The sequence below is a fragment of the Poecilia mexicana genome, unplaced genomic scaffold, assembly GCF_051168715.1.
Source record: "Poecilia mexicana isolate PSO_F unplaced genomic scaffold, ASM5116871v1 scaffold_7, whole genome shotgun sequence".
Classification (NCBI taxonomy): domain Eukaryota; kingdom Metazoa; phylum Chordata; class Actinopteri; order Cyprinodontiformes; family Poeciliidae; genus Poecilia; species Poecilia mexicana.
Window position 1 is genome coordinate 7,513,760 of NW_028263376.1, and position 26,992 is coordinate 7,540,751.

Below are 26,992 nucleotides of genomic sequence, written 5' to 3' on the forward strand. Positions count from 1 at the left end.
TTTTAAGATAATACAAGCAATCTGCACTCAGTAGTGATTTTAAGCCACATATACATACACAACCTAGTTGCGTGTATATATGTGTATATAGCAATAGCATTAAGTTGGATGATGAATATTATCTAATGTGAGTTAGGTATTATCTTATTTTATAGTATTTTATGGTGCTACTCTGATAAGATAATGAATATTGTTAAATCAAAAACTCACATTAAGTGTGTAATGAGTTTTCTTCATGTGTGACAGCTGGATATAAAACCTCTTAAACATTCACTGTAAGAATATAAAGAACATACAATTAACTAGCTGAAAAGTTGCTCCATTATTACAAAGATCATAAATAAGATTGTGTGAATTCTTTGTAAAAACTAATCAGTCAGTGATTTCTAATACAAGATCCACATGAGACCAGTAGAAGTCTGTGTGTTTGAATCTCTTTGTATTGTTTCTGTTGCATTTTGCCATCTCATGTTGATTGTGTAAGAAACAGAGACAGCCGCCTCAATACCATTTCTCCTCAAAATGTACAATCAGGTGAGAACAATGTTTTGAAACTTGCTGACAAGGTTGCTGAGGAGCTGTAAAGTCGCTTTGTCCTTTCATTGTGTGATTCACAAAACACTGAAAAGGCACAGTTTGTCTTCTGATTCAGACAATGATTCATCTTTTCCCTCACAGATGTAAAATCTTACTCAGCTAATTCAGTCCAGACTAGAGACATTGCATTTGTTTCATTTCAGTGTGCAGGTTATGAATTGACAAATGATATTCTCTTTATTACTAGCTTTATTTAAATGACGAGTCATTTAGATGGAGTGCAGTCGTCCCACTTCTGTCCTAATGATGTTTCCAGCAACTTCTTTTTGCTCAGGGCGAGGTTATTGTCCAAAACACTGCTGGGTCATATGTTGGACTTCCTGCCTGTACGGGATTTTGTCGTCATCATCATCATTTGTGTAAATTCTTACATATTTGTCAGCAGATCTTGTATGATGGTGTTTGTGCAGTGGACGAAGATGCTGCTCTGGGTGTGTTGGGTAAACAAGGATTGGGCTGAGCACGAAACTCGGCAGTCGTTATTCTGCAGGACGTTTTTGGAGACGCAAGAAAGATGGTTAGTCTGAGAGTGAAACATTTTTGTGGTAGTTTATTGAGACGTTTGGGTGCTAAAGCGGGGTTCTCATATAGAAAAGAGTTTTGATGTTTGTATTTGGTGGTTCTAGTTGAGCCATGGCCACTTGAAATCTTGTGCCGATCGATCCGTATGTGGGTCTGCTGCCTCAACAAGCAACCTGCTGGCTGCTGAGGCATCCCGCTATGGTGTTTGTGATGTAGGAACATATGATCCTCTCCAAACACTCTAATCACAGGGATATGGACAGCTAGACGGCGGCAGCTATTTAGGCAAGTGATGTTCCAGAAACGTCGTAGCTTACAGTCGTGGTTGCTGCTTTGGTGATGTTGACTGTTGATTTACCTCATTGGAGAGTAAAGTTGTACACAACCTCAAGAGGAGTCCCTCTGGCTTCCTCCATCCTTCCTCTGGCAAAGGATGTGCTTATGCTTTAGTTTTCAGGTGTTTTATTATCAGCTGGGGTTGCATGAATGATCCCTTTGTCAAGCCTCTCTTTCTGCAAAATGATTCGCTGTCAATATATGGTCTAAAATAACTTTCTATAGTTGGAAATTAAGATACAAGTAACAAATAAAAAAAAGGCCCACTTTGTAATGCAGCTTGCAGTAATGTGTTTCCATAAATATAAGACACGTTTGGCAAGAAAAACTATTTTTTTTCTACATGTAAAAATGTTTAATGTAACTGTTAACATGTACTAATATTAAAATATACATTTAAGACCAAAGTTATTAGTCTTAAATGTAATGGCAGGTCATGTCATCTTTAATCTCACCACCAAGCAAAATTATGTTGAGGAAGCAAAAGACTAGGGAGGGAAAATACTGTCAAAGATAAATCACCAAATACCAGAGGAAATAAGCAAAAAGCTGCTCAGCAGTTATCAAGAGTTTGATTGTTGCGATGTCACAGAGGGTATTTCCATCGGTTGTGTGTCATTTTTAACACGTCATTTTATATTAAAGTGTAAATTAAAACATCAACTTTTATTTTACGTACCCAATAAAAACGAACGTTGACACAGAAGAGAAGATATTTTTAGACATTTTACAGTTAAACTTTAGGCTTTTGACATGTTTAATCATGTGGTGTCATTGTCTAAATTAAAATAATAGAGTACAACTTAACAATTAGTAAGATTCACCTAACTGGATGCTTCCAGTGTGTGTGTAAATGGTGTAGCATCCCAGTTAAGAGAGTTTATAATGGAGTACCGCAGAGACTGATCCTGGGGGCCACTGTTGTTCAGGTTACATGCCAACGACCTCACCTTCGTGTGGACTGGCGACCTGGTGACCCCACCTCTCACCCGTTGCCCACTCAAGATAGTTACCAGTACGCCTGGCAACCCCACGAGGGATAAGCAAGTAAGATGGATGGATGGATGGATGGATGGATGGATGGATGGATGGATGGATGGATGGATGGATGGATGGATGGATGGATGGATGGATGGATGGATGGATGGATGGATGGATGGATGGATGGATGGATGGATGGATGGAGTAAGTCATAAGAAAAATGATAAACTAAGTATGAAACGTATTTAAAAAGTGAAATGCCACACATACTAAATGTCATAATTAGCTAACAAAAAGGAAAGATTTATCTATTTTTCCTCTTCTTGTTGGTGCTAAACATTATTTTCCTCCTCACTGTTTGGGAGGTTAAAAGCTAAACGACACATGCGTTTTGCATTTTCTGTAACGAATGTACTTTTTTACACCATGTTTTTGTTGGAAACTGCATTTCTTCAGCCAGAGCAGGTTTTTTTTTTTTCTTTTTTTTTTTTTTTTGTAAACTCAGTTATCAGTGCAAAATGTCACACCGCTTTTTTGAAGAGGAAACATTAACAGCAGTAAGCGCTGGGGAAGCCCATTTACATACTTTGACATTCTAACAGGTGTCAGCAGCAATTTCTGAAGTTGTTTTTTCTGTAGGCAAAGGTCATCTCACCTAAGAATGCCACTGAGACAAAACTGAAGCACAACTTATTTCAAAGTTTGGGGTTTTCTTTGAAGACCTTTGCTAATAAATGGGTTTAAGAACTTTAGCAGTTGTCTCAACTTCTTGTCTTCTGTAGAAAACCTAAAAACGGGACTTTGTTGAAAATGTTTAAGTTGAAAAACCTTTTGCCAGAGAGCAACAGGAAGAACAAACCATTTATTTCTAAACAGTGCAGCGGTGCAGTGCAATTTATAAACTTCATGTTACAACTGCATGGAGGCTCTCTCTGTTTGCTGCGACTTAATTTAGTTTTCTACATAAACTTAACCTGGTTTTAATTAAGCTCTATAAGACAAAGAGACTTTGATACTGTGTGGTTGTTGTTATAACTTGTTCATCAATGTTTTTATGTTCAACATGTTTTTGCAGTCTAAGCAAATGTAGCTGAAAGAGGAAGCCAGGGGGATCAGGTGTTAGAAAACCTAAAGACTTTCCCGTCTCAGAAGAGGCTCTGGCTCCACCAGATCACCAACCAGCTCTGAGGATGATTAAGCCACACTTATGTTAATACCACCATCAATTGATTTTATATTGCTGACTGTTTTTTTTACTTCTCCCATATATGCATGCAGACAAAGGAGGCACCATGAAATGTTTTTTTCACCCCAGGCATCCGGTCCCAATTGTCATCACACTAGTTCTATTTGTCAACCCCAGAAAGTCAGCAGGACCTGATGGTGTTCCTGTGTGTGCTGAGCAGCTGGCTGTTTTTTTTTTTTTTTTTAAACAAAGATCTTTAATTGTTTCCAGTCAAAGCCAGAGTCCCATCCTGCCTGAAATCCTCCACCGTTCCCGTTTAAAAAAAAAAAAAAAAATCTGTCACCTGGCTGAATGACCCACCAGTGGCTCTCACCCCATTGGTAATGAAATGTTTTGAGAGGCTGGTTCAGAGTCCTTTCTTGGTGTCCATTCCTCACATCTTTCATACACCGGTTTGCTTATAGAGCTGTTGCCACTGTCCTGCTTGCTGTCTTGTCCCACCTTGAGCACAGGGAGAGCAACCCACACATCCTCTTCATTGATTTCAGCTCGGTGTTCAGTACTACCCTCCTGACAGACTGGTGTGCAAACTGGCAGATCTGGGAATCCCCTCTTCCACCTGTTGCTGGATTAAGGACTTCCTGATGGATCACAGACAAAGAGGAAGGATGGACCCCAGCCTTCAACATCAGTACTGGCTCTCCTCAGGGCTGTGTGCTGAGCCCTCTGCTCTTCACGCTGTACCCACATGATTGTGTTTCAGTCCATCAAAGTACCATTCTTGTTAAATTTGCAGACAGCACAACTGTAGTGGGTCTTGATCTTAGGGGAGAATGAGTCTGTCTACAGGAATGAGGTGGAGCGACTCACAAAGTGGTGCACAGACAACAATTTAATCCTAAACACAGCCAAGACCAAGGAGATCATAGCGGATTTTAGCAGTAAAGGAGAAATTCAACCAATATACATCTGTGGATACCGGGTGGAGAGGATGTCAAACTTTAGTTTCCTGGGAGATCATAACCTTATCTGGGACGTAAACACAGCAGAACTGGCAAAGAAAGCCCAGCAGAGACTCTATTTTCTGAGAAATTATATTTCTCAAAAACTGCTGGTGTCCTTCTATCGATGCTCTATTAAAAGCATCGTCTGCTGTTGTCTCTGTGGTTCTCCAGCTGCACAGCAGCACAGAGTAAAACTCTCCAGAGACTCATACAATCTGCCCAGAGGACCATCAGCTGCTCTCTGCCTTCTCTTGAAGATCTCCAGATCCCACTGCCTCAGGAAACCAGGAACGTTTTAAAACACTCCTCTCACCCTGATCACGATTTGCTCCAACTGCTGCCATCTGGCTGCAGACACAGGAGCATTAAAGCAACGACAACCAGGCTGAAGAGCAGTTTATACCCAGTAGCCATATGGGGGTTAAATGCCACCTGGTTCTATTTATCACCCAATTTCATTATAGTCCATGCTATTTTTATTACATGGTTTCTATAATGACAAAGATTTTGTCATTATAGAATATTGATTCTTCTGATTCCAGACTTGGCGAGTCCACAATGTCCTAAAATTGTAAATCATACATTTTTCTGAATTGTTTCACATACAAGTACTTTCTCTGTTTAACTTCTCTATTGTTCTTTCTTGTAGGTTTTCCTTCATTGTTCCTCACTGCTCTTAGGAAGGAGAAATGTCAATTTGTCTAAAGTAATACTGTGACATTGGATTAAAACAATATTCCATCCTTGGTGAAATGTTTTTCATATTTCCTCTAAAGTGTACCTATTTATTTTTTAATTGTGCTAATTTTTGTAAACATATTGTCTGTAAACTTTTAATATATTCACATTTTGTACACTTCTGTAATGGCAATACAATCTTAAAATGTGAAAATATTTAATACACATTATAATTTTTCACCTGGAAGGTGTGTTGAAGAGGCCCTTATGAAACTCAGTATTTGTAGCATGTTTGCAGCATTGTAGTCAAGCATATAAAGTACCTTATTACTGAAGGTACTTTATACTTCAGTAATAAAGCACCTGAAGTATAATGGAGCATGTCTTCATCACAATACTAGGATTACAAAAGTATGTTCATGAATTTCTAATCTATTCAAAATACAATTTAAATGTAATTATTTCACAATTAACCCCATTAATTGTTTCAGCCCTAATTAATATAATTTAACATGAGAAAATTAATTTTAGACAAATTTGATACAGAAACAGTCTTTCTTAAATATGCTTTTTTTTCTTCTTAAATCCAAGCACACAATCTCATCTTTACTACAAATATGTACAAAAGATACAAAGATATTGGCATGAGGACAGCATTTTCCACATCATTCTGAATGATAGACATCACTGTACTTACTACACAGCATTGGCAACATGGACACCAACAACATAATAAAAATACACAATATGCATGACACGGTAAAGATAAGGGATCCGATAATGCATTAAAAACAAACAACATTCGGGACATGAGCTGGCGTTCAAACATTCGTAGACTCGAGTTTTAGAAAACTATAATCAAACATAATGCAGCTGACAAAATAGATGGATAGTTTTTCATCATTAATCTAGAAAACAAACACTGTCCTCAATCAAAACTCACAGGACCATCAAACCTGAGAGCGCTATAAAAACCAAAAACATTTCAGTTATGACTTAAATTTAATGTCAATCTAAAGTCCAAACACATTTCAAGCACAAATATAAGAGCTTCCAACGACTTGTGAATTTAACCTTCAGCAAATCTGTTGATAAATGCCAAAATCAAAAACAGCTGCAGCGTAACAGATGGAATGAAATTCATCTTTGTTTCATTTGGTCTCCGTCACTGCTCTCAGAAGAACATTTATAAATGCTGTTAAGGCTGACAGTCTGTAAAACTGCGTTTTAAAGCAGGGTTTAAAATACTCAGTTGTACAGGCAGACTAAAGTAGAATCAAAATTTAACAGCAGAAGCTGCAGTTTATGGTGGAAAACAACTACACCACTGTATGTATTAAAACTTTGCCATGTGAAAATATCAGAAGTAGACAGTGGTCTATTAAAAAAAAAACAAAAAAACTTTAACTCCAGCTGTCATTTCTTTGTTTTAAGGCAACATCATTTGCAGTCCTCTGTCAAAACAGATACTTTCGACAGGATTCTGATCCACAGCGACACTCCACTCGAATCCTTTTCTTTGGTGACGTAGGGAGTCCTGCTAGACTGAAACTGGAGTCCATTTTGGTACTTTCTGTGTCCACTGGATCAACTAGAAACAAAGAAAGCAAGGCTCACATAGAAAGTCGGAGGGTTTTGGTTTTTCCCCCCCGTAAAAGCAGACTTCAATAATCTATAAGAGAATATACAAAAGTGAGCGATACTTACTTTGCATCTTGTAGTCGAACGTCAGCTCTTCTCCAGCACGAATCGCCCGTGTTGAAAATAAAGCGATTCTGGGAAGCCTCTCGTCAATGTTGTCAATGAACACATTGAAGACCTGCAGGTTTGGGTTACACTACAAAAAGAAAAGATTCTCAGGCTCAAATATCACAAGAATAAAAAGCAATGCCCTTATGTATTTTTAAGAAAATCGTACCGCAGCACCTTAAAAAAAAAAAAAAAAAAAAAAAAACTGCATATTTTTATGTAAATGGCTATTAAAGTTGAACTGCAACTTGTCCTCAACATTGAGCAGCTAAAACTATGAAACAACCATTAAAAGGGTTTAAGACTAACAAAAATGAAAATCTCAAAAACTAATACAGCCATGAACAGAAAAGCAAAATTAAGTGGCATATTGAACATCAGCTCCACAGATTTAATGAGTTGATTTGTCATTAAATCTGCTACGTATAACCCTTACAAGCACAAAGAGTACATGTGAAGTAACATAGATGCTTACAATGACGAGAGAAAATCAATTTGTCCACTTTTATACAAGTGAGGGTTTTTTAATCGGTCGTACTATTTATTTACCGTATTTTTATTTTTTTATGAAAATTGCTGAATTTACACATTGCCTAAAGAAGACTGGGTTGAGGCAGAGCTGTGACAGTATGTCACAGTGAGTAGCGACAGGGGGCAACAAGAGAAAAACACATTGCACAAAGAACAGACTACAGAAAAAGATTTGTTGAAAACGAGCTTCTGTGTGAAGAGAGGAGGATGCTTTTTGTCTATAAAGAAATAATCAGCAATCGAGTGAGTATGCATTTTATTTGTGTACATGACACGGCTGCAGCTGCGTTGTAGAGGTTTGGACAGAACCGATTGTCGACTTTAGGAGGAGTAAAGCAGACATTCAGAGGAAGTCTAATTCGAATCAGGTACTTAGTAATTTTGATCTCAATTACTAATTTTGTTAATTATGCCCTTTGCACTCACTTATAGTTATTCATTTGGCAGACAGAAGTACTAAAAGATGTTTGGACTGTGGAGTGAACGCACTCTGCAGACACTTACGCTGTGATTGACGAAGTGGGAAATGTTTCCTAAGTGAGCTGCATCCACAGTGTAAACATCTTCCACATAGTCCAGGTCAAACAGGTACGTAGAGCCCTGGCAGTCGTAGAAATGGCCCCTCTTCTCTGCTTCGTCTGTCGTAATGATCTGAGGAAACGATGGAACATGTAACACAACGCATAGATGCCTCAACATTCACATATGTGGAAACAGTATCTGAAATTTACACGTTCCAAACTGCACGAGAGTAATGCAGTGGGCAAATCCCCAAAATGTGCGTGCCTGAATCACCAGCTGCAGACGGATCGCTCGACATGCGCGCATGGATCAGCTTGCCTGCGCTTTCGACTTTCTTACCGCAAGGGATGATGTGTTCAAGGCTGGTGAAAAGCTCACATATCTGAGTATTTCCAGATTTATTGGAAATACTGTAATTTTAACTTGGTCCAGCAGCACAAAACCACTATATTAAAGATATGCACTCATATTAAAGTTAGTGGATTCTACAACTATTAGCTTTCTAGGCTGCACTGCTGAAATATACCAATTTAAATGGGAAGGTTCTTTTTTTTTCCCAGGGAAAATAAAACCTTCCAGAAAAGTAACGAGAGCAGTAGCACTGGTTTGTCATGAGACAACGCACCATTTTCTGAAGTGCGATATTAATATACAACTATAAGAGAAGGTGTTCACAGTGGATGTGGGTGTGAATGTACAGAAGGGTGTTGCGTTCACCCAAGGAGGGGAAAAAAAAAAAAAGACATAACAGTGTAATAATATGGACCATTTAACAATTTCAAGCCGGTTTGTGTTCATCTTAATGAATGCTTCTAATGGTCATGATTTAGATCACACATTTTAAACTTTGATCAATAAACGCCAAACAAGAATGATTCTGTTAACATTAAATTAAAGAAATGCATAATCTAAATTTAATGCACATTGAGCAGAAATAAGAAAATTTACTACACATAAATATTTATATAGTGCCATTATTACATAATGGCACTATATATATTACATATAAATATATATTACATATAAATATTTATTACATGTTGAAGCCAGATCTGGCTTCAACATGTAATAAACCGCCTCATGTAATTATAGTGTAATTTTTGTGCGATAATCAACCGTTGCGATCATTTAGTAGGCCATTACATTATCACTTTTTAAAAAGAGCAATCTACATTTTTAATAATTGTTGCATTATGCAATAATGTTATTGCATAATGTGGCATAAACTATCACAAAATATGCTCAAGGATTTTTTTTTTTTTTTTTAACATTTTGCTTTGATCACATGATGCAGTATTATTCTGAAGTCAGATTTTGTTACATTATTGGCTACCTTACAGTGCAGAAAGAAAATAGCCATTCCACAAAGAGTCACAATGTGCGGCCGCCAGGCTAAGCCTTGTTTGTTTTCATTCTGAATAGGTTATTTTAATACCATGTCTTCCAGTAGCATTTTCCAGGAAAAGAACATTTTCACCTAAATTGGTATATTTCAGTAGTGAAGCCTACAAAGTTAACATTTGTCGAGTCCAGCAACTTTGACAGAAGTGCATGTCTTTACTACAATGGTTTTATGCTACTTGGCAACGCCAAAAGGACGGAGTAATTTCTATTAAATCTGTTAACGCTCCAAGCCTTTCAACTGCCTTCAACGCAGCATTACAATCACGACTCTCAGATATCCCAGGTCACCAACAGCCTTGAACGCGTCAGCTCATTTGTGTTGTGGATTTGTATGCGCAGTTTGAAACCTGTAAGTTTGACCACTGGTGACACTGGTGTGTAAATGTAGTGTAAAGCACTTTGGGGATCCTCTGGATTTGATAAAGCGTGATACAATAACAGGCCATTTAAATGTGAGAAATTGCAGCACGTATGTGGATCCTGAGGTGCACACTTTATGCATTGTGGTTATGCACATTTGTGAATTGTGTTGTACACTTACAAATGTGGTTGTAGGCCTGTGGATCTGATTGCACACATATAAATTTGAGACTGATTTAGTTCCATAGGCTTCACCTACATTTGATTCATTTTGCAGATCTTTTGTTTTTAAGGCTTTGCTTCTTACTGCACCATTACCCTACCCTCCTGCTCCCTGCTGATCAGCTTTTCCTCATGGTGTCCAACACAAAACAGAAGCTTACGAAGGACCGTGCCTTTGCTGCGACAGGTTTTAAAATGTGGAATAAGTGACCAGAGAAATAATTTTTAATCCCTTCTTAAAACTCTTTTCTTTGTCGAGGCCTTCGACACCAAGCAAAATGTTGATACCATCTTCTGTATATTTTCGTAGTCTTTTATTACATGGATGGGAATGTATTTTTAGACTATTTTCTATTTCTGTGTTTTATGTTTTTGTGTCTTTATAATGGCATTTGTATTGTTTTTATGCATTCTGCACAGCACTTTGGTCCCTTTGGCGCACAGTGTCCTGCATGTTGTAGATGCTTCTCCGTATTAAACACATGTAATTCAGATGAGTGCAGTTCTGCTGTGTTGAAGCAGGGAAACACCCAAGACATGCAGGGCAGTGTGCCGCGATGACCAGGGTTGGGAAACACTGACCTTACATAAATAAGCTTTCCATATTGCGCAGAACACTGCAGGTCTCTTCACCACAACACGAACAGGAAACTAAACACCAACCTAGCTACATCTGTTGACAAAACAGCTCTTTTTAGAATAGCTTAATTTCATCATCACATCAAGAATATAATTATTAGCTAAGCTGTACTTAGTGAGCAACACACAGGGCACAGGTTTACCTAAGAAAAAATTAAACCCGAGTTTACTCAAAGAATACAACAACATTTGAGCAGGTCTCACCTCTCCAACATACTCCATGACAAATGTGTTCTTCTTGATGTGCTGCAGCGTGCGGACGCCCCAGCCGCGGCCGTTCTCCGTCTTAAAGATGCACAGGTCGAACTGGATGCCTTTCTGCACCACTCTGTTGGCGCAGTCGGGACCGCAGCTGCATCTGGAGTTGCACTCGTAGATGGGCTGTCCCGGCCGGATCCGTACTTGACCCCTGTCGTTGTAGGCCATCCGATGGAGCGAGGCCCCCGGGCAGCAGCCATTCACCGGCTCGTTCACGCAGTCCGTGCATTCGCAGCCGACGGCCATTTCGTTGATCACGATGCCTGGACCGACTTTGTAGTTGTTAATGTAGGTGAAGTGTTTCGGAGGGCCGTCTAGGTCCACTTCGTTTATGACAAAAATGCGGCCCGGGTGATTGCGAGTCTTGTTTAAATGGATTTCCCACTGATGCAGACTCTGACGGAGTTTGGCTTTCTGAATCAGGATCGAGACAGTTTCTTTATCCAACCTCTTGGGGAGGCCACGCCCCTTTTGGCGCTTCAGGATTTGATCCAGGTCCAGGTGGAAGAGTTTCATGAGTTTTGGACATTTGAGGTTCCTTTTGGGTTCCCACGTATTGACAGATTCTGAGAAGCCTTTCCACTTAACAAAGTAGAACTCTTCTCCCTGAAACACACAAAAACTTTAGATAGTCCTCCCAAAGACTGATCTGCACATCCGTCTCCAAGTTAAAGAGAGATGACTCAATTAAATTTTTCAGTATATTTATGTGCTGCCAATTCACAACAAATGTCTTGAGGTGCTTTACATAAACAAATCAGTTTTAAAAAAAGTTAATAAATTAGGGGTGTCTAATTGGATAAAACAATTCTAATTATTTGTTTCTATCATTCTAAAGGGTATTTAAAAAGCAGTCCTCTAATGAAAACAGATTTTACAAATTGAAACCAAGAGTTTTTTGGGGGTTTTTTTTGCCTACTTGCACGCAAACATAGACATTGTGGAATTTTAGCACTACTTTTTCCAAGTTTAGATTACTTATATTGAATTATTTACTGTTCTAATAACTTGTTTTTTGATACTGCTGCTTTACAGCATAGCTAAGCTCAGTCAAAGCATACTGTCGTAATAACTGACAGTATTCTTTTCTACACTGGTTTCAAAACAAAAGGTGTGGACAAGATAAGACACTTTAGCAAGAAATCTGGTGAAACTTGAGACAATATTTGTAGTTTCATGTGTTGGTTTTCTGGGAAATAATAAAAAGAATGCATATATAAGTAAAACCTGGCTAAACTATATCTTCTGTAAATCAGTTAATGAAAAAAAATATTAAGAAAATGCATCTTATTTCTTGACATAAAAAAACTGAAAAATGTACAGAACTAGTTATATTTATTGCTAAAATAATAATACCATACCTCCCTGGTCCTCTTGTAATCACAGAGAAACTCCACTTCATAGTCATTGACGTTGGCTCTGTTGACATTAAGCTCTTGACAGTACAGCCTCTCCCCACGGCAAAGCGTCTCTAGCTCATCCGAAGTTATCTTGCAAGGTACGCAGCAATCTGCAAAAATCAAAAAGATGGACTTAAATGCAGACGGCAACGCAAAATTCAAGGTTTTAGTGTAATTCAAAAGCGCAAATTACAACAATAACAGAACCCTTGGGACGTAATTTATTGATGTTTTTGAACATGTGTCCATATAATCCAAGAGAATGTTGGCTTTTTGGAGAGAGAGAAAAAAAAAAACCACACAGTTCATTATTTAGAAAAGGATTGGGAGAAATATTTGTTTTTACTGTTCTGGCTGAGCTAACTGACTCATTTTCAAAAACAGATCAAAATATAACTTGTAAGTCTAAATGTGACCCCGGGTACGTCTAAGTAAAGATCAAGGCGCTGCTTCCCGCGTGGAGCTCTCCTTTATCTCAGGCCGTTCTGTCCCTCTTCCTTTCACAACAATCTTCCACACCAACATCCCACACACATGGCAACATGCTTCTCTAAACACACATTTTAACTCGTATTTAAACTTGACAACCGAATTCATGAAGAAGCGCAAGTAATTTGAATAATCCAGCACTCGCGATAAGGAAGATACTCTGCACAACAAAAACAAGTTGACAGTAAAGTTCTGACACAAAGACGACCCGTGGATTAGCAGAATAACAAGAATTCTCACATTACGACTTCCTAACGAACAAATATGAGGATACCCCGAAAACACAGTTAAACAACACTTATGATACAGTACCTTTCAAAATTTGCGCCATGTTTTCCGCATAACCGCCAAAATACATTAAAACGCCAGTGGCTAAGACCGCCCTCCACCACGGATCTTAGCAGTTGCTGATTGGACGAGCTGCATTTCTTAGCCAAATCATTGGTGCAAAAGCAGAGGGACAGGAAAGACGCTCTGCTATTGGCTCGTTCGAGATAAACGAAGGAAAAGGTAGGTTGAGAGCAAGCCAGTGGAAGTTTATTGGTCGTACCGAAACGACCTCGTAGCTCAACAGAGGAAGACAAATCAGTCAGTATAGTTGAATGGCAGTACGAAACAATCACAAACTTATACTTTTTCACCAGCTCTCTTTAATCCACACACACTGCTGCCCCCCAGTCTGTTGGATAAATTGATAACAGGTCAGTTCCCTTTAGAGAGGGTGCAGACTGAGGCAGAAAGCAGAAAGTGTGCTATGTGCTCCCTGCGTCATCTGTACAATGTGCTGGGTGGAGCGCATCGCTGGACAGTGACCGACTCTTTGTACTAACTGTATCTGTTTCAAAATGAGTTTGTATTTTACACTGCATCATTGGGCTTTAAATCTTTTTTTTTACACATAACTAATAATCTACTTATTTCTTAATGAATGAGTGAATAGAACTTGTGTCTGGTCTCACCTGGCATAAAATCTTTGGCTTATGCTGAATAAAACACAACAAACTTGACTGTTGAAAATTGGTTTATACTTCTCTTAGATTTTTCCCATTACTTTTTCAGGATATAGTAAGACAAGACATATGATCTTATATTACTGATAATTTGAAACAACTTGAGATATAAATCGATTCTGATACAAACTTGAGTTTGATAATAGCGAATATGGTGACAATATTCTGATTATATTAGGCAAAGACTATTTACATAAATGCCGTTTCTTCAAATATGACCCACTGGAAGAATGTGCTACTCTTATGCAATATATTGTAACAGAAATTAAACTCTGGTCAATTTCTTACTTTTTTTAGTTAATTCTAAATGTTTGTGAAGAATTGGTACCTTTTGTACTCTAATTTGTTAAGAGAATTTTCGGGGGCAAATGCAGCATCTCAGAGTATCTATCTCAGTATGATGAGATGATTTAAAAAAAAATGTATCAGTGGCAGAAATGGGCTTCCAGACTCTACCTATCCTCAAATTATTACTCAAGACCTTCCTGTTTAACCTCGCCTATCCACCACAGCCTCCTTTTCAATTGTCACCTACTGTTATATGTGTATGTGTATGCATATATGTGTGTGTGTGTTATTTTTCTCTTGTAAAGCATCTTTAAATGTCCTAAAAAGCGCTCTAAAAATTGTATGTATGTATGTATGTATGTATGTATGTATGTATGTATTATTATTATTATTAAATTGCTCTATATAAATAAAGTTAACTAAAGAGCAAAAAAGAACGTGAACACTTTCACAGGACACTTTTATTGTTTACATTGTCACAAAGACTCTGAACATTTACAGAAATTCTCATGGACTATGCAAAAAAATATGCAAAATATAATAAAAGAAACATGCAAACAGTTAGTGAACAGGACCAGTTTAAGAAAATAAACTGTGACAACATGATGAAGGATTTGCAAGATTAGGTCATTAATATTTACAGTAGTTTTAAAATCTTTACATATTTGTATGTTAAGTTTTTGTGGTCAGTACCCTTTAGAGGAACTCATGAATCCACAGTGCCTTTGTGTCGTGAGTTTAGATGTGAACTACACAATTCATGTTCATTACAGAACCTCGTTTTTATAGTTTATTTCACTCACATGGATGCACGTTGATACAAAAATATCAAAATTCAAGATATTTTGTGTAAAATTGTTTTAATGATGATGATTTTTTTAATCTACTACAACAAGATCACTAAATTAAACGATAGAAAATCCAGCAAGCAAAAACGACCCAGTGGCTTGCCCAGTTCAGCTCGGACCACCTCTGAATGGTATGGATCGCTGCGTAACCCTTAAACAGAAATAACAAATATTACGGTTTAATTCGGATCTCAACCTTCTTCTCCAAAGTGTAGAAAACTATTGTGCTTTCATTCTGTGAACAACTATGTCTGAAAAAGAGTAAAGACACTTGATTGACCTGGTGTTCAGTGTAGATCTCACAGAGTATGAGTTTTCATAAAAACAGGCTGGGGTGAAATGTGCCAGCATATTCTTCCCTCAATATCAGAGCATTGGCATTAAGAATTAGAAAGATAGGACAGGCGTGTTACTGTTTGGTCTTTTGTTAAAACAGCATGTACAAATTGAATTCTCTTCCAAAAACGTGGGTGGAGGTCAGTCCTGGCTGAAATGTCTGCTTTAAGTTTCCATGTTCTACCGTTTCATTAAATATAGAAAACAAAACATACATTTTTTTTGTTTTCTAACAAAAACAATTCCCTCAGCAGTTCTAAAGTATGCTAACAAAAAGCTGACTTGTATATAAAATCACGGTTCCACTCTCCTAATTTCTAAATACAATCCTTACATAAAAGTTCTTTATTTATTAAAGCAACTTAAAAGCTTGTCTTTTATGAAAAAGTTAATACGGAGGTTATCTGTCTAGATTGTGAGGGGAAAATCCAGTGTGCCTGGAGATGATCTTATACAGCAATACAAAGAAATGGAAACAAAATAATGAGACTGTTCTTCTTTATCACCATCATCAAGATCCCATGCGAATCTACCAGAAATGTTTACCTCTTCTACTTCCTGTTCATCAGATCCAGGATCAAACATGGAGCCCAAGTAGGTGAGATGGAAGACGACCAGCAAACTGAACACTAGATTCAGCAACAGCACCCAGGCATTCTAAAGAGCAGAGCAGAAACTGGAAATAAGAATCAATGTTCGAAATTCAGGAGTAAAAATCCAAACAGCTACAACCAAAGTGTGCCAGTGTACTGAATCTGTGTTCAATACCAGCATCTGGGAACTTTTCATGAGCTGTTAATATGCAACATAAATATCACCAACTGTAAACTAAGTCCTATAAACAACATAGTATATACTTTTGTGTGTGAATACCGTTGGACCCAGAAATAAAACACATTTTTATACTCTTTTTCCTCTTCCTCAGATCAAACGTCTCTTGTTTTACGTTAGAGATACTAAAATTATTTCTAATTGCTAAATTCTAGAAAACTTAATAATATATATTTTTTAAGATTTCTTTTTTGTAACTTCATTTACATACATTTGGTCAGTTTTAGGAATAACCAACAGGGGCTAGTCAGTCAAGTTTGTAAGTAACTCGCATACGCCTTTTCAGATCTGCCTACAACTTCTCAGGTCTTTGTGATGTTCACACTTAAAAGTGTCACTGACATGATTTAAAAAGATTAACTATTGTGCTTTCATTCTGTGTACACAAAAGCTTTTGATAAGTGTTTCTCACACTATGAATAAAGAGTGTTGCTGATTCTGTCAAACCACCAGCACCGTAATTTGATCATATTTTTTAAGGTAAACTGATGCATCAGTATAATGCACCAATATTATATTCTTCCTGTTTTGGTTAGTTAGTTAAAATGCATGGATAGCACTGCATGTTTAGAAATGTAACTGCTTTCTTTAGTTAATTTAACAGCAATAATAATAACAGTAGGAGCGCACCTTCTTGTGTCGATGGCTGCAGTCAGACGCACAGGGCCTGGACAGAATGCAGGCACTAAGGATGTATGCAAGCTTCTTTCTCAGAACTGACAACAGGGAAAAAAAAGGTATCATTAATTCATCAATTAGCTAAAAGGAAATGGCATTTTATTTATGCAAAAGAAAAGTGCTGGACTTTAGGAATATGAGGTAAAGGGACATCTAGGAAAAATGTACTTAGATACTTAGAAGTAATTATTACATTTAATACAAATTTGAGTATAGAAGGGTGTTGAATGTTGATGTAGCAGAAAGGCAGAAGTAGCAAGTGGTGATGAAAGTTTAATAAAAATGCTTAACAAAAATGTACAAAAATCACAGGGAATGCAGGGAACCAGAGCAGAACAAAAAAAAAAAAAAAAAAAAAAAAAACCCTCAGGAATCAGGAAACAAAAAGCCAGCAGGGTGAACAGGGAAGTAATGGGGTTAAACAAGGGGAACCAACAAGGAGGAATGAGAGAGCAATGAATAAATACTGGGAGTGTGAATACTGGAACAAAGGATTAACTGACTACTAGGTCGCAGGTTTGAGGGGAGCAGATGAAGAGTGTATCCTGCATTTATGAGGCTGCCATAAAGTTTTGATTACGTACCGTGTTCAACATATGTGATGAATCCCAGTGTGAGCAGAACAGCTCCCAGGTGAAAACTCAGGCCCTGAAGAAAACAACAGCACATAAACAGCTTCAACTATTCAGCAACTTCCTTGAAGAAGCAAATAGACTGAAGTTATATTATCCTTCTATATTTTTATCATTCTTATGTATGTTTTTTTCCAATTGACAACAAAATAGGCCTAGCAAGCAGTTAAAATAACTAAATAAGAAAGGAAGTGAAATGAAAGATGCAGAGCAATATTTACTTCCTTCTTGCAACTAAATTTAGTCTTGCAATTAAGATAGTTTTTGTTTTCTTTTGACCACTGGAGATAGGCACCTGCCACTTCCAAAAACCCTTCAAGGAAAGGATGGATGGATGGATGGATGGATGGATGGATGGATGGATGGATGGATGGATGGATGGATGGATGGATGGATGGATGGATGGATGGATGGATGGATGGATGGATGGATGGATGGATGGATGGATGGATGGATGGATGGATGGATGGATTAAACTTTAACTAAAATATATGAAGCTGGAATAAAATTGACTAAACAGAAGCTGTTTGAATTTAAGTCTTCTGGTCTGCTAACATGCAAAATAAAAATTAAAGTCGAAGAAACTTTCAGTTTTTAACCCTTTAATCTAAAAGGATTCAAACTGGAGTTAAAGATGATGTACTGTTTCAGAAAGTATTTAATATTTCATATTCTAATTCATAGAGTGAAGGCTCCTGCTTATGGAAAGGCCGTGTTACAGTCTCACAGATTTTTGCCCTTCCTGTAAGACTTTTGCGTTTGCAACAAATTAAACTCATCAATCCCAGTAAAATTATCCAGCCCAGTAAGACGACAAAAACCTCAAGTATAAGGAATTACAGTACAGTGCACACATACACAAACACACACACACAAACGTCCATAACGTTTTGTATGAAATTAGTTTCGTCCATCTCATACACCAGACACTTGTGAACAAAGAAAAATGCCTCTGTGACTGACATGCAGGAGGGCGCTGGCTGTGTATGTCACAAGGATTGCAGGGAAGGTTCCCAGTTTCACGGAGGTCTTAAACACATCTGAGAAAGACAGAGAAAAGAACACATTCAAACTAATTATTTAACAAATACTGCTCTTTGTTTGTCTTCCAAGAGATGTGAATTCTAACTCTGAGACAAATGAGATGCTACTAAGCGATTCAGCAGTATCAGAACCATCTTAATCCTTGATCAAGACAGTTAATTAAAGATTAACTCTCTTGATTAGCTATCGAAATCAAGGTAGTCAAACCATGAAGCCAAACGTATTCACCACTGTACTGGTTTGAAAAATGTTGTGTGTGTTTGACTCCAACAATAATATCTAGTAATACTGAGTGAGGGAGGCCAAGACCCACAGGTTTTTAACCACTGAGACATCGGGATGTTCCATGATATCACGACCAGCACCATGGAGCGAGGCATTTCCACACTCAGGGGCTTCACTATCCTCATATTCCTGCACAAAAAGTACAAAGAGTGATTCGAAATAAATACATTCTACATTTACCGAGTTCGTCTTTTCACAAACACTCCACTGCAAGTTAGATAAGTCCAGTAGCTGAGTTAATGAAAGTTACCATTGGATGTTGTCTTTTTCTTCCATGAAACCTGCTCCTGCCAACATGCTGGTGCCTTCGCTGAGATGACCCACGAAGTAATTACTGAAGTGGAAGGACACTGCATTCTCGTAAGCACGCAGCCACCTGCACGGCACACATATATTCAGCTGGCCTTCTTCTTCCTCAACGTCAAACACTTGGCACTTTGAACTTAAAATAAATTCAATGAAGCACAGAAAATCTGACAATACTTTCATTTCAAAAAAATGTTTTTGCAGAAGTAGAACAGTTAAGAAAAACACTCAGGTCATCTATTCTAACGCAAAAGAATATTTGCCAAAAAATAATGCTAACGTAATCCCCAGCACCAATAATGTTTTTTTATGTGCTTTTAATAGCCCAGTTTGTTTTTGTAGTTGTTGTGAAAAATGCAAAAAAAAAAAAAAATGCAGGAGTAAATATTTGTGACATTACAGTAAAATGCCAAAGAGGAAGGAAAACACATAGAAATCTGGAATGGAACAAGCAGAGAAATGGCTTGATTCTTGGTAAAAATAAAGATTCTTTTAATATTAGGGTAAGGCCTTGTCATGTTGTCTGGTGGACGACCCAAATACAGTCAGGGAGAGACGGCGAGGTGACGAAGCTTTTATACAAAAATGAAGAAAAAAAACTTACAAAAATCATAGGGAACGCAGTGAGACGGGGCAGAACAAAAAAAACACAAAGAATCCAGCAGGAAGGACAGCAGGGTGAAAGAGGAAGTGACAGGATTTAATGGAAGAACCAAGTGACTGTGAAGAAGTTGTATAAATACTGGGGAGCAGAAACAAAACAAAAAAAACTTTCCCAACCAACGAGGGCGGAAGGGATCTCCAAAGGACAAAACTAGAGCTCTATTAAGTTCACAATGGCCACAGTGAGCTGCCCAGGAGCAGAGAGGCTGGAGGCCGGCGACGAAGGAGTTTGAAGTCTACAGGGTGCCGGTGAAGGCGGAGGAACCCATGAAGAGGACCTCGGGGTTGACCTTTCGGCCAGTGGAACCCAGAGGTTTGAAGATCCAACAGCGCAGGAGTTTGGGACCCACAGAAACTTGGGGCTCACAGGACTGTGGCACTGGAGGAGCTTTATGCCAGCAGAAATGTGGCATAGCCAATTCTCTAAAGGTTGGCATTGGAGGAGCTTGAAGCTTGCAGGCCAGCATCAGCTAACGGTCCTTAAAGTCCCGTTGAATCCTGGGGAATACAACTCAGCTGATTTTAACTCACATAGAGGTGATGGAGCTGGGGAAGGCGACCCACATAGATAGAGGCGCTGGAGACCCATGTAGAGACACTGGAGTTGAGAGAGACCCATGGAGGGTCTCTGAAGATGAGGAAGTCCCACAGAGGAGCTTTGACTCTGGGGAAGAAGACCCATGACCCAACGCCTAACCACCTCAACATATCAAGGGTTAGGGGAATGTGAAACTACCAAAATACAACATGAAGGGAAACCAAGAAGTAACACAATGTGCATCCAGAACTCTAGTTAGCACAAGGAATTTTACCCTTAATGTACCCATAATTCACATGAATTGGCTGTGCCACCACTATGCAGCCTCCGCAGTAAAAACACACCAGTAAAAAGGGATGATCAGCAATATCACAAGCAAGACGTTAGCTTGTTCCTACAAGCTATACAGATCGAACTAAACAAATTCCAAAATGAAAACAAACAAGACTTTCAACAATTAAAAGAAGAAATTAAAGAAGACATAAAAACTGAGTTGAAGGCATTAAAAAGTGAAATCTACTGGAATACATCCACTAACACTGAGAAAATGAACAAACTCGAAGATGGGCCAATGGAAGTCAAAGCACAGGTAGTCAAGACAGAGATACTGAGCTTAGCAATGAAGGATGCTCTGGTTAAAGTAATGGAAAGCCATAAGGAGACACAAAGGAGGTTAACATTTCTAGAAGGGAAATCTAGAAGGAACAACATGGTGTCTTTTATGACTTTGTATTTTTGTGTTTTATGATGTGAAGCACTTTGAACTGCTGTGTTGCTGAAATTTGCCACACAAATAAGCTTGACTGATTGATTGCTGACTGGGTTGGACAGCAACTTCAGGCACCATTACTATGCATCGTCCATAAAACCATTCCATTCTGATGCAGGATGAAACAAATCTGTCACAAAAGATGCCCTTATTTCTTATCCGACTTCTATCAAATATGGCTTAAAATAAAGCTGAGAAAATTGCCAATACTTGGATATGTAAAATGTGTTTTCTCCCTTGACAGAAATCTATAAATACTTTGGTTCTGGTCAGTTCTGTGAAATTGCAAGTGAGGACTAAATAAATTTCATTTTTTAAATATTGGATAGTTACTTGAAATTTACATACCGGTAATTGCAGCTGAAGGAGATGTGGTTTGTTAACTACTTTATGATATTTTTTCCTATTTGATGGTTGTTATATCGCGATGTTCAACAAATCAAAGAGCCAATACAGTTTAATGAACTTTCAGAAATTACAGTGCACCAGGGCAAAGGGAACATTATGCTGACAAACAGGTGAAGAACAACTAATAACCACTTATATTATTTTCTTTGTCTCCGTGTGTTGGCTTTACTCCACACACACAGCAGTTGTCATGGCAACCAACACTTTTTTTTTTGTTGTTAAAATTTTTTCACTAAACTGTGAAATGAGATTCCTTTGGACAATGATGTCTTGTCGTCATAGTGTCAAACTGAATGAAAATTAAATGCAATCGAATATGTCATGTTGAAGCCTTACCCCGTTCAATTGCATCTTGGAAGCAGAAAGAGACAGACACAGTGTTCCTTAAAAAATAGAGATTTTTTAAGGCTATTGCTTTGGAAAAAAAAAACAAACAACAGGATTTGTATGAATGCATTACTTACTTTTGTGTGACAGAGTTCCCATATATCGGCACGAACAAAGGGAAAAGATACGGAGCGATGCAGGTCGACACCAGCAGACAAATCTGACTTTTTACAAGTCTGACGAGGGAACTATACAGCCACAAGTAGCTCTGAGAAATGAACCATTCAGTCATCACCAAATATGACAATCAATAACAAAAACACAGATGTAAATAAGAATTTTAAAAAAGAAAAAAAACTCACCAGTTTTGGACCATTAAGTGCATTTTTGTAACTTGACAAGCTGATCCATGGGCCAAACACAACAGTGCCCACAAAGAAAACATAGCCAAGGAACTCAGCAGGGCATGGCAGGTTGTTGTCTTTTCTTCTGTCGAGCTCGAAGGCCAGCGAGATGACCTTCATGGCCACCACCATCTGAGAACCTGACACAAGCACACTGTCATAATTACCCTCCTTTCGCACCAGAACAAACTGTTTTACAACCTGTGGTATATTTCACAATTTAGCAAAAACTCTTTCAACTGTCTACTTATAATAAGACAATATTATAATAACAGAAAGTCAGGTTCAAATTAGAATTGTATTTACAGGTTAATGACAAATATAATGTGAAAAATGTTTATTATTTTAATTTAAGATTGGAAGGCCTCATTGCCATCACTGTAAACGTACATTTCTCACCCGTTCTCTGTGAGATTCAGTTCTGAACTGCGGCTCTGAGTTTCATCACTTACAGTCAGAAGAAACATGACAACATTGACAAATCACTTTGAACCTGAACTTCTCACGGATATGAATCATTTTGTACTTACCTCGTATTTTATTCCAGGTTCCCATGTCAAAAAAATGCAACTCTCTGAAATAAATCAAGAAGACAATTCTTTCAAACTTTCAAAGTAATCTCTATCCTACATATTGCACTTTAAACTTCAGACAATTTATTTCTGCAAAGCTTATTAGCCCTTAGGAAAGGATGCTACCAGCTGGAAGCTTAATTTATAATATCTCATAAAAGAAAGCTGCAAAAAAGACTATTTTAATGGTGATTAATGTCTGGATGACCTAAAAAATATTTTTTTAATATCTCAGAAACCAAAGCAGCACAAACGGAGCACTAACCACTCGGTCCATTTGCTGAAACTTTTCACATGGGTGGGCTGACAGCTTCACTCAGCTACAGACAGAAAAACAGTGGCAAAAACCTGCCAAAGCAGCAATGATATCTGCGTTTTTTTTTGTTTGTTTTTTAATGTGTTGAATTTCATTTTGATGGAAGCAGTTTGCTCTCCTGCAAGCGGCAGCAGGTACGAGTAGCTTAAGCGCTTACTGCCCTAACCCCTGAAGATGCATATAAATGCAGTTCATGGAAGATGAATGGAGAACATTTTCCAGATTAATTTTTCCTGTTCTCACTGGCTTTTAACACAGCTTGAGTTGCTGCCTTTCTGATTCTTCTATTCGGCTGGTTTTCTGTTGTTTAATATCTCTAAGTGTTTTATTGTTATTGTTTTCACCTGTGTTTTATGTTGTGATGGTTGGTGTAATTATGAACCACTTTGGTCAACTGCTGTTGTTCTAAATGCGCAATACAAATAAACACTGTAAAAGAACATCCGATTCGGGACACAGCAACAAGCACCTTCAATCTTACGTCTACCGATTTATTTAAATGTTAAAGAGTCGGCAGGTGTGACCGGCTGCAGCTCACTCCATCCTGTCCGTGTGGAGAGAAGAGCTGAGCAGACACAGAGCTGAGAATGGAAGAGCTCTGCCTCACCAGGCGGGCACGACTTTGGATCAGCTGACCAGATTCTTCTTTATTTTAATGGCTGTTGGCAAACAACTGAAGGAAGCCACCAGGTAAGGAGTGTAAACCAGGTAGCACCTTGCAATGCACAGGTCCGGCTCTCTTAAATGACATCATCATTTAATATTGCAACATTGATTTTTTTTTCTTTTTTCTTTTTCACCGGTGTCAAAAAATCCATTTTCATAATCTTGTTCTCAGTATGTTTAGTTGTGTGTTAATAACTTAGCAAGCTAGTTTAATACAATGTTCAACTGTAAAGTTTTTTTTTTTTTAAACTCCTGCGTACTTGAAGGAAGTTGTCTTGTTCATTCCACCTTCCTGCTTTTCTATTTTAAAACGCAGGCCTTATAAAGCAGGTAGTTATAAATAATAACTCAGACTGAACAATTTTTCCATTTTCTTGATAACAGTGGAGCCCCAATTTGGTAATTTTGATCTAGAATATTAGTTTTACTAATAATTGCTTTAAGTAATTGTAATAATTATTCATAGCTAAAATCTGACTCCTACTAAAGCACAAAGAGCTCAAGCAGTGTTTTAACCAAAAAAAAAAAAACTGTGTTGTTTTGTGCCCTGTTCCCTCACCCAATGAGAAGGTAGACGAGGATAACCACTGAGAGGAAGAGGCCTTTGTTGCTAGAGTGTCTGCAGAGCAGGAGACTGAGGTAACAGATGATGCTGAGCAGCAGCACCCACACCATGTGCAACTCCAGGAACAGGAACAGGCCATACATCCCGATCAATGTGGACGCGACGTGCTTCACCGCTGATGAGACTCCTGGGTGATGGAAACAGCAAAGCATTAAAAAAAGACTGCATTCTAAATAACTCATAGAGATTACAGACATTAGATTTGTTACATAATTTAAATACAAAGAATTGTAAAATGCTGCTCAAATTAAGGCAAGATGTATTGGTTGAGCATTTTTCCCTTCATTTTTTTCAGTCTTAACCGAAACAAGATGACAAATCAAGATGATAAATATGGGATGTCAAAGGATCCTTGTTTATGTGTTACACAGAGGGGGGGGGGAAAGGAACAGGTGTGAAACGGCAAATTAAAAGTAAAATGTGACTAATTATACAAATATTAACATAGGAAGCAGTTATACCAACCTAGCCTGAAGCAGACTCTGCAGACGAGACAGAGAAGAAGAAGCTGCCACACCTGCTGCAGGCTCTGATGTAACGTAGTGAAGCCACAGCTCACCGCCAGCTCCTGCCACATCATTAGCCTGGTGCTGAAGTCCATCCTTCGCAAAAACACACACATACACACACAATCACACACAAACATATTACCATTCCATCTTCACAAAGACTTTGCATTCACTTTTCCAAACCCTAAACCTGACCTGAAATTGACCTGACCTAATTAAGTTAATCTTAATTAGGTCAAGTGGGTCAGAGGTGGAGTTTCACCTCGTGAGAAAAGTGACTATTTTCTCACAGGGTGGGGTTTAGATGATGTCACCATATGACCACATAATGTCACATTTATTTAGATTCACCAAAGTGCTGTACAGAAATTAATAAATGCACTATTTCTGAAAAAAGTAAAATAAAAGACAACACCACAGTTTTTACAACTGTCTAGTGAAATGGACATAAAGTACCAACCAAGAATTGTTTCAGGACTTGCATGAAAATCCTTTTGTCCAAATAAAATTACCTAGGTTTTCATTTTCATTAAGATGAAGAAAGTTGGAGTCCATCCGTGACATGACTTCGATAAAAAAGTCTAAAATAGACTGGAAAGACTCATATTTATTACTCTTTATCTTTATGTGCATGTAAATGTGTATGCTATTATGGAACTAAAACAGTGTCAATATTCACAAATGCACAGAAAGAGATTCACAGAAGTTCTACCATAACTAATCGACACATGCTGGCCTCAGGTTTGCAACCAGCTCCTACTGCACTGACCATGAGAAAGTAGTAACCTCCTCCCAGTGTCAGAGTATCACTGAAAAAAGAACTGCATTTTTTTCTGTCACTTCAATATGCCTGCTATAACTGATGCATATAAAATAAGTCAATAGAGTTTCATTTATATCTTTGTGTCATGCGACAGCTCTCGGACAGCTGGTGAGAGGAAAAAGTAGCTCTTGGTCTCAGAAAGTTTGGGCACCCGTTTTCTAAGCTATTCCTTAAAAAATGACTTTATTTGATTTTGTTGTTGTTATACATTTTATTCTATTTCTACTTAGCTTCTATTTTTATTCTTTCTTCACAGATGTATTTTTAGATTTTCAGAATTTCTTCTAACTTATAAGAGTTTGAATTTCACGTAAAACCGATATAATCTTCAAAGATTTGGAAAGTTTTGTAGACAGTGAATTTTTGTAGGCCCCCGTGTTTAAGATTTCCGTTTTTATGTAGCGGTCTTGTACAACCTGTTAAACCTATTTTCCTATTACTTTAATACTCAATAATTTCCATGTATCTACCCTTGATTCTCCTATGTTTTTTTTGCGTTCTGGCCTTGTCAGATCAGTCTCGACTGTTTTTGTAATTCACTGATATTAACAATATAGTGTTCGTTATAAATAAAGTTTGGAGGTGAAAAAAACAAGACTCACCTCTCTTTTCTAGAAGGGAAACTCCAAGGTTTCCCCCTAAAACACGGGATAACTCTCGACCACAAGATTAAACCAGATGCTCCCAGTGGTCTCGATGAAACCTAACCAGTTAGATATTCGTCTACGTTCACACTTATCCAAGTTTTACATAAGCCTCCTTTTCGGAGCATCCCGAATGGCTGCGGCAGAAGGAAGAACTTATGTTTCGTGGGTTTATGGATCTGCACCAAATCATGGTGCGAATCTTCACCGGAAATAACGTGATTTTCCACCACAGGAAAGACGTCATCTATGTTTTGGGAGAAGAGATGTCACGAAAAGTCACCTATTTGATATGTGTCGGACAGCGCAGGAGAAAGTGTGAAAAGCCGCATTCTGTTAGCACCAGAGTTTTCTACATAACTGGTTTTGTTGACCCTGTCTATGCGTCAACGCAAGCGCCATATTGTGAGTGGCATGTTCGCCTTCGAAACAATACAATATGCCAGTAAAAGGGGTTTTCTGGGAAAAAAAATTGTTTACACACACATACTGGTTCTTGAGTCACATTGACCACAAAATATATCTCATGCAACAATCCCCTGAAGCAATTCTGCAAAACTTCAAGGACAATTTTTGCTTTATATTGAAATTG

The 26,992-nt window shown here is 38.0% G+C and overlaps 2 protein-coding genes across 2 annotated transcripts; both read right to left on the reverse strand.

The window, feature by feature from the left end:
• Positions 1-5,858: 5,858 nt before the first annotated feature.
• Positions 5,859-13,294, reverse strand: suv39h1b (SUV39H1 histone lysine methyltransferase b). The gene is made up of 6 exons (XM_015004540.2): positions 13,191-13,294; positions 12,351-12,499; positions 10,936-11,595; positions 8,089-8,235; positions 7,012-7,141; positions 5,859-6,895 (listed from the first exon to the last, which is right to left on the reverse strand). The coding sequence occupies exons 1-6, from the start codon at positions 13,234-13,236 to the stop codon at positions 6,762-6,764; spliced, it is 1,266 nt and encodes a 421-aa protein (XP_014860026.1). The 5' UTR covers positions 13,237-13,294; the 3' UTR covers positions 5,859-6,761.
• A 1,325-nt stretch (positions 13,295-14,619) lies between these two features.
• On the reverse strand, positions 14,620-26,602 carry LOC106928340 (protein-serine O-palmitoleoyltransferase porcupine-like). The gene is made up of 13 exons (XM_015004539.2): positions 26,359-26,602; positions 24,890-25,026; positions 24,359-24,551; positions 22,776-22,819; positions 22,204-22,385; positions 21,979-22,109; positions 19,081-19,206; positions 18,859-18,959; positions 18,465-18,541; positions 17,454-17,517; positions 16,822-16,907; positions 15,907-16,017; positions 14,620-15,175 (listed from the first exon to the last, which is right to left on the reverse strand). The coding sequence occupies exons 2-13, from the start codon at positions 25,023-25,025 to the stop codon at positions 15,077-15,079; spliced, it is 1,350 nt and encodes a 449-aa protein (XP_014860025.2). The 5' UTR covers position 25,026; positions 26,359-26,602; the 3' UTR covers positions 14,620-15,076.
• Between the last annotated feature and the right edge of the window lie 390 nt (positions 26,603-26,992).